Source organism: Meleagris gallopavo, chromosome 3, assembly GCF_000146605.3.
Source record: "Meleagris gallopavo isolate NT-WF06-2002-E0010 breed Aviagen turkey brand Nicholas breeding stock chromosome 3, Turkey_5.1, whole genome shotgun sequence".
NCBI classification, from domain to species: domain Eukaryota; kingdom Metazoa; phylum Chordata; class Aves; order Galliformes; family Phasianidae; genus Meleagris; species Meleagris gallopavo.
In genome coordinates this window covers 3,036,020-3,044,232 of record NC_015013.2, presented here as the reverse complement: position 1 = coordinate 3,044,232, position 8,213 = coordinate 3,036,020, and the positions used below count along the sequence as shown (strand labels likewise).

At 39.1% G+C, this 8,213-nt stretch overlaps 1 protein-coding gene across 2 annotated transcripts; it reads left to right on the top strand.

Annotated features, from left to right (window-relative positions):
- Positions 1-7,752, top strand: RBFA (ribosome binding factor A). 2 transcript variants are annotated; one of them, XM_010708304.3, is made up of 6 exons: positions 1-120; positions 1,028-1,189; positions 3,344-3,456; positions 4,463-4,547; positions 5,446-5,513; positions 7,032-7,752. In XM_010708304.3, exons 1-6 carry the CDS (start codon positions 118-120, stop codon positions 7,417-7,419), a joined length of 819 nt encoding a protein of 272 aa, XP_010706606.2. In that variant the 5' UTR covers positions 1-117; the 3' UTR covers positions 7,420-7,752. The 2 variants fall into 2 exon arrangements, with proteins under 2 accessions (XP_010706606.2, XP_019469229.1); XM_019613684.1 differs by having other exon boundaries at positions 7-138.
- Positions 7,753-8,213: the final 461 nt, after the last annotated feature.

Here is an 8,213-nt window from a genome sequence, read left to right as displayed (position 1 = left end):
GTGCGGGACGCGGTGGGAAGCCGTCAGTTCCGAGCCGCTGGAAGGTAACGCCGTGTGCCTTCCTTCTTGTCCGACAGGAAGAAGTTCTGGTACGACAGCCCTACGCTGGGACCTGGAATGGTAAGGAAATGCTGCAAGGTGCGTTCGTCCGTGCCGGGAGGAACGGGCTTATCCTCTCAGCGCTGTGCATCGCTTTGGAAAAGCGCTTTCCGGTGGAGAAGGTGCAGAATGTAATGTAATGTAAGGGCTTCCTGTGTAAATGGCACCGCTGCTTTGTGGCAGCAGAAACAGCCATGAAACGACGGCCAGCAGGAGAAAGTCACCTTTAGATCGAGTGCAGCGTTCTGTTCTGCTCCTGTAAGAGGAGTGGAGTGCGTAGAACAGATGTTCTGTGCATCCTTTGGAAAAGGTGTCCGTAAGGTGGTTGCCTGTGTTTGTGAGGAACTGGATGTTATGATCCCAGAGATTTTCTCCTGCCCAGTTTTCCTCTATTGAACATAGTGTTCACGCTACGAGAATCAGTGATTGGAACTGCTTTGAATTCTTGTCAGAACGAGAATCAAATTCAGATCAGCGGTGGAGATGGTGTCACCAGTCACAGCATGACAGTCCTCTGACTTTGCCTTTGTTTTCTTTATGTGCTGGAAATTGTTTTACTTCTAGTTCTAGTGATGCTCATAATTCTCTGTGTGGATAAACTGCGTTGCAAAACATAGATATGTGAGACCTGTACAGAAAACAAGCTTTCATGTTAGCTTTCCAAGCAAGTAATGCTTCTCACTTACTACTAGTCGTATTTTAGACAACTGATTTGAGTTACGTAAGTTGCTACAAAATAATAAAAAAGTAAGACTTTTTTTTGTAGTAAATAAAGATCAAAACTATGAACTATTCTTTACTGAAACACCTAAGAAATAAAAAGGTTGGTAGCTGCAACTCTGACGTTCTAAAACTACACTTAGTATACAAAACTGTCTATAACTTCCTGAGGCGAGTTTGTACTGTTTTGTTGTTGTTTTCTTTAAAGATGTATGAGCCAAGCAAGAAAGCTGACCCGGCAAAAACAAGAAAAGAAGATACCATACGCTGCAGAGTCTTGAATGGTCTTATTCATAAAGCTGTGGCAGAGATGATGAGTAGCTGTGAGGTTAATAAAGAGGTTTATGATCTCAAGCTGGAAATCTGCAAGGCAAGTAAAAAAGCTTCAGCTTTCCCTGAGGTGCTGTGATTACAATTTGAGGCTGGTAAAAGGTCTGCCGGGGAGCTCCTTGGATGTTGTAACATGTGCATCAGTTCTGCAGCACTGATGCTGATGTGGCATGGCAGAGCAAGATGAGCCTTGGTTTTCTTTGTGGGCGAGGAGAAGTCTGCCACTGTTGCAGCTGGTTTAGTAGACCTTTGCCAGTAGAACGCTAATGCCACTTAGGCCAGCTAAATAATATTGCTGGTGTGATTTTTCTTTTTTTTTTTCCTGTTAGTTGAACATGTAATATCTATATTGCACTTTTAGAAGGAGGAGCCTGATTTTACCACTATAAATTTGTCTTCTCCAGAGTTTTTTTCTTTGTGCAGCTGTGCAAGAGCCAATACCCCACTGTGTCCCTTACCAGCTTCATTGTGCTGGCAGAAGAATTAGATGCAACATGAGCTTAGGTTAAAAAAAAAATAAATACAAGCATTAAGAAAATGGCACTGGCAAACAAGGTTTCAGAAAGAATGGAAGTTTGTCCCTAATTGTAGCTAGTTCTGTCATAATTCATAGGTTTGAAATGAATGTCTTCAGACAAGGGATTAAAATGACATGAGTGAAGTGATTTTTTGTCAGTATGTGTAATGTCCTACATGCAGTATTTTGCTCTGTGGGGCTTTGGGGATCGCTTTCCTAACCTTGATGGTGCACAAAAATACTGGCTGTTGTAGGCAAGCTGCATTGCTTTCAGGAGACGTTGCTGTAGACAAAACAACCTATTTTTCCATAAAGGGAGGGAAAGAAACAGATTTTTCCAAACACAGTGCAAATTTTATTGAAACAGCGCAGTGTTTATTGTTTGTGCTCTCTAAGATGTGGCTGAGACTTGATTTACTCCTCAGCTAATTCTGATCTGGTATTGCTACTTATCTTATCAAAGTAAACCCTTTTGAAGGCTTTCTGCTATCCAGCAGAACTTGTTATTTTCCAGTGTCAAAAGTGAAATTTACGTACTTCAGGCTTGAAACATCCAAGTTTTTATTCACTCCGTAACATTACTCATGTAATGACCAAGGAATGGCTTGTGTTGGATCGGTTTCTTTGTGTGCTTATTTCAGACTCAGTTTGGGAACTGGACAGTCCTAGGAAGGAGCAGCACTCTTAACTTACTGACAGCAGATTTGACTGCCAAGCAGTTTTCTTTCCTGGCAATGAACTCTGAGCTGGCTTTTCCTGCTGTGTGTTCTGTATGTTTCAAGAATTGGTTTCTAGCCTACGTGACCTCTGAACTGTGCCATGCAGTGGGGCGTTCATGCTGCCTTCCTCCTCAACTCCTTCATTTGGTTGAGCTGGGTTGGTTATTAGAAGTTTGCTGAGCGTGTTGTCATAGTGAGAACGTTTGGTAACTAACTGTGGCTAGATGTGATGAATGGTAGTTACGCAGATCTTTCAGTGTTGAATTAATTTTTCAGAAATTGCTCTTCAGGAGGATTGTAGCCTGTCTCACAGAAGCACAGAATTGTAGGACTTTGGCCTCTGCATACCAAGCCTTTTAAACTGCATGCATACCAGCAATGAAGATCATGTTAGTGAGCTGGAGGTTCAAACACTATAGGTTCTCACGAGAGGTTTTCATCACACGATATGGAGGCCATTCTTTTTTCTGTCAATATCAAAACCAGTCTTGTGATGACGACAGACCAGGCTGTATCACAAGTCCTTCTTAGCAGAAACCTACATTTTCAATAACTGTATTCCAAAACAGCATGGAATAAATTGCTGTTCTGGGCTAGTTGTGATGATAGTACCCTGACACTGGCTCAATGTAGCCCTGTCAGTAACACACAGGAGCTGACAGGCTTCTCCTTTGTGTAATTTCAATTGAAGGGGAGCTGGACAGTAACTTGCGAAAATAAAATAGCTCCTTTGGGTACCAAACACAGATCTCAATTGCTGTTAAACCATAGCTCTGTAAAGACACAGTGTATTTTTAATTTTTAAGAGCAAGAATGGAAGAGAAGATTCTCTTAAATATTTAGGTATTTAGTTTGGATCGCTGAATGTTTATGTGTAAATCAGAGACTTGGCTGTATGTGAAGTGTGTATGTGCATATATGGATGTGAAATTTTAAAGAGACGTTTGTCTTTCTGCAGGTGTCCTTGGCATCCAACTTTTCAGCATGTCGTGTATACTGGAATCCTGCTTCTACTACAGCCAGTGATAATTATGTTGAGGGGGTGCTGCGGAAAAGTGCTCCACGTATACGGTACTGCTATCTGATGGGCAGTTAGACTGCTTCATCCACTCTTTGCCATGTATTAGCAACATTCCTTGGATATTTCTAGCAGTCTAAATCTGACCTGTTTGGATGCTCTAGTGTTTTAGATGGGTAGCTGTGTCAGAGCAGCTGTGAATTCTCCCACTGAAGCACAGCTAGCTTGACATGGTTTCTGTGCTTTCAAAGGTTTGGAGTGGGCTGAGCAGAAGAAAAGAGGAGTTTGGTTAAAGCATCACTTCACTGTACCCAGTGATGGTGGCCTCGACATACTGTGCATGACAGTGGGCCAGAATATGATGCTGCACAAAAGGATTGGCACATTAGAGAATTATCACATTAGAGGTTCATTGGGCAAATCTGATCTCTAGAAACACTTTGGACATCTTGAAGAGGTGACTGATCCTATGGAAATTCTTCACAGTGCTGATGATAAAAAATAAATGTCAGGATGCTGCCATACACTGTGATATGATTACTCACTTTTTGCAGGGTCCAGTGAGTTTGCAGGATACCATGGAGACTTCTCTCTCTCTCTTTGCTTGGCTTACCCTCTGCAGTCTGACTTGTCCGTTGGAGGGTCAGAATTTCACCCCATGGGGAAGGTGTCATTGAAACATACTGTAGGTCTGCTTCCTTTTCCCCCATTTCCCTAGGTTTTGTAGTTCCTGCTCCAGCACAAAGCTCTCCTTCCACACTCTGAGAAAATCAAAAGGGGAAAGACCCAGGTTAGCCTGTGCATATAGGATACAAACCTAATATTATTTCTACCTAGTGTGATCTGCAGCTAATAGTTTTTGTGTGTTACACATTCAGAGCTGGGGTTCTGCACTGATGTAAGTTAGTGCCTTAGCACTAACTAGAATGGCTATTTGTCAGACTGTAAGTTTTGCAAACAAAATCCTTAAATTTGTAGTATTCATGGAATTAATGCATTTTATCTTTCTTCAAGGTGCTGTACTGTTATTCACACTGCTTGATATTGCATTTTTGCCAGGTATCTTCTGATGAGTCAGCAAATTCTAGGAAATGTGCCCCCAGTAGTATTTGTAAAAGACAAAGAAGCTGCAGCTGTAAAAGAGGTAATTGTAATCCTTGACTGTAGGATCAAGTACTATGATACACAAATGTGTTTGAATACTGAGAGAGTTGATGTTCAATAGATAAACATTAATTGCTCCATTAAAAATCAGCCTTATCTACACCCTTACCTCTTCATCTTCCAGAGCATTTTAGAAAATAATCTTTAGTAAGATTAATGTTTAGATGCAATGTAATAGAAGCTTTGTTGCTATTTCCCTGTTAACTTTTTTTGAGGCTACTGTTACAATTTCTGAAGTGAAGTATTCAGAGATGCCTGTGAGAAATAACGAGGCTAATAAGTAGCAGCCCTAAAATATAACATTATACTCTTAAGGAATATATGGTAGCCATTTGTCTAGCATACATAATTATGTATGAAATGAGTTCTGAGGAACTGTGTTCCACACTTTGAATATTATGTGCTTTTGAAATGCTAGTGAATCTAATCAGTGATTTTATTGATTTATTTATTCTATAGCCTAACATTTTCACAATTGTGAATTATTACAGTTTTTCTCTGGAACTGCACATCTTTACCCATTGCATACTTCCCTCAACTTTTTAACTTATCCTTAATATTCCAGGTTTTCTATCATGGTGTGGAAATGTTTTTAGAATGATGTTATCTGGGAATCCACAGCTTTCTAGGCAAGAAGAATAGCATTTCTGGTTGGCATTTCTGTAAACTAAAATAGTCACAAGATCAGATGTGACTTAAACTCATCTCACAAACAGAGAAGAATTATACTCTAACATATATTTCACAGTATTGAAAAGACAGTTTGGGAATGTAGAAAAAAATGTACATATGCTATTTGATATTTGTCTGTTGTTAAGGTATGATCTAATTATATTGTTTACAAGGCCTTTAACATCTATTGTCTTACATATTTACAGATTGAGGAATTACTGGCTGTTGCTGATTTTGGACCTCAAGAAGAAGAACCATCTCAAAATGATTCCAGGTGGGCTTTTTTGAATCAAAGGGATACAAGTGTCTGTTTTCATCTCTGTTGGCCAGCTTAAGTTGGAGATTATTTTATGTGACACAAAGTATATTTCAGTTAGATTTGTAACTGAAGTTGTTGTTTCATAGCAGCAAGGTATAAAAAGTAGAAAAAAAGATACTGTGTGGAAGCCCTTACCAACTAGGAGCCCTTTTATAAACAAACCTATGGGATAACCTGGGGCAAAAAAAAAGAAATAATTATCCAAGAAGTTAAATGTAGCATTTCAATTTGTGGTTTAAGCTTTCTTTGCAAATGTTACAGCCATGTATTAAAACAGAGGGAAGATATTTCTTATTATATATGTCTGATTTCCTTTCATATTTAAGTGCAGATGTTTTTATAGGGTATTTTGTCTCTGGTTATTGTGCACAGATATCTTCCTGCAGGTTTGCAAATATAGAAACAGAAAGTCTATTTTTTTATATATAAGTGGACCTGTGTTAAGCTGTGAAAAATGGCTGAATTGCAGTTTGTAATGCTGTAGTGTGTATGCTTTTGGAAGCAGCTAACCCATAATGTAATAACAGAACGTGGTCTTTACAATCAGCTGTGTTTGATATCAATAATCAGAGCAACAAATTAATAAGACTTGGGATCCAGTACTACAATTCTGGTATGAGTACCATTTGTGAGAGAAATAATTTTGGAACTTGGAATTTAAGACTCAGTATGTTTGCAATAATTACTTTTTTTTTTTTTTTAACAAGTGTTTCATAGCAGTAATATTTATTTCTTGCTGATAGTCTCATCATGACTCTAAACCAATATAAATACAACACTTTTATACAGGTAGAAGTTTGGATTGTTATGGCTGTACATGAGTAGAGTTTACTGATAAATCTCCCTGAATTAACTAAACATTACTTACGTTAGCATTATTTTATAGCTCTTGAGGTATAACACTGAACAATCTGTTAGATCCTGTGGGCTGGACATTCTCAAAACCAGAAGCTCCTACTTGTGTAGTCTGTCAGTGGGAATGACTTTTTATGCCTCTTTGTCTCACAGGGCTGTGCATGAGTTGCAAATCAGAAATTTCTTGGGGGAAAAATCACTGTTGTGATAGTCTTTCCCCTAGGGCACCTAACAGCTTGCTCTACTTTTGTCTTGTGGAAATACTTCAGTCTGATTTAATTAATATTTCTGAGCACAGGCTGCTACTTTTCACTTCTTGGAAAACCTAGGAGTTGTCTAACTTCCTCCCAGGTCCAGTGCTCATTCTGTTGCTTTTTTTTTTTAATAGAAACTGGCAGTTTTGTGTGGAACGTAGTTGCTTTATTTACTTCCCCAAATTAAAGCCTGTTGAAGTGCTAACAAGCTTAAATATAGCCAGTCCCCAGACACATGGTCCAGTGATACCTCTTCTTCCAGTTTATGTATCCATTATTCACGTTGTCCCAATTAGTATTGCTCCTTAAATAATAGACAGGCAAGGAAAAATGACAATTTTTTTTTTCCCCAACCTTTTCACAGTGAATCATTCTCTTCAGCAACTCAATCTTCAGACTCGCCTATCCGATCTAATCTTTTTGGGATTGATCATGAACTGCTGAAAAGGCAAATAATGGAATACAAAAAACTGAAACTGTCAAGAATTACAGAAAGTGTTCCGTGGACGCAAAGCCAGGGGCAGCAGCTGTCTAAGATTCAAAAGAAAATGAAAAAGAAAAAAACAAAGAATATTCCTGATGATGACATTACACCGCAGAAATACTTACTGGACAGATATGAAGCTGATTACTTCGATGATAACACTGAATCAATCTCAGACTGTGAGCTGGAGGATGAGTTACAGGAGGTAGACGAATTAGAGGCAAACAAGGACAAAACTCCAAGTGAGCCTACCATGAAACTGAAATGAGGTGGAAGGAGTTGCTCCCTTTAAAATTGTGAGTGCCAGTGGCACAAAAAAGAATGTCACAGCTACTGAAAGATTAGTTTTGTACCTCCTGTTTACTGCTTCCTCTTTCAGACCTGCAGGTCTGGTACACATGGAGTACTGCTGCGTGGTATATTAGAAAAATGAAAATGCTGTTTGTAACAAACTGGTGAACAGCTTTAAAGCAGCTGTAGTTGTAGGAATTCTAGCTAGAGAGCAGCTTTCTAATAACAAAACATACATTGTGCAGCAGTGTGAGCTAAATCTTCCTGCAGTTTTGTTATTTCCAATAAAATTATTGTTTCTATGCTGAAATGTTTTTTCAAAAATAATCTGGATCAAAATAATCACAGAGTGATGCTATCTGTTATTCTTGGGTCAGGAAGAAGGAAGAAAATGAAAGAGATTAAAAGACAGTGAATGTAAGCTCCAAAATGTTTTTAAAAATCTTAAGTATTTTTAAATTGAAGAAAGAAGCTCAGCCTCTTAATTCATAGAATCATAGAGTAACAGAATGGCTTGGTTTGGAAGGAACCTTAAAGATCCCTGGTTTGGGCAGAGTTGCCCACCTACTCTATCAGGCTGCCCAGGGATCCATCCAACATGGCCTTGAACGCTTCCAGGAATGGGGCAATCACAGCTTCTCTGGGCAGCATGTTCAGTGCCTCTGAGTAAGTAATTTCTTCCTTACATGTAATCTAATTCTCCCCTTTAAATTTAAAACCGTTCCCCTTTGTCCTGTCACTGTCTGACGATGTAAAAAGTCACTTTCCCTC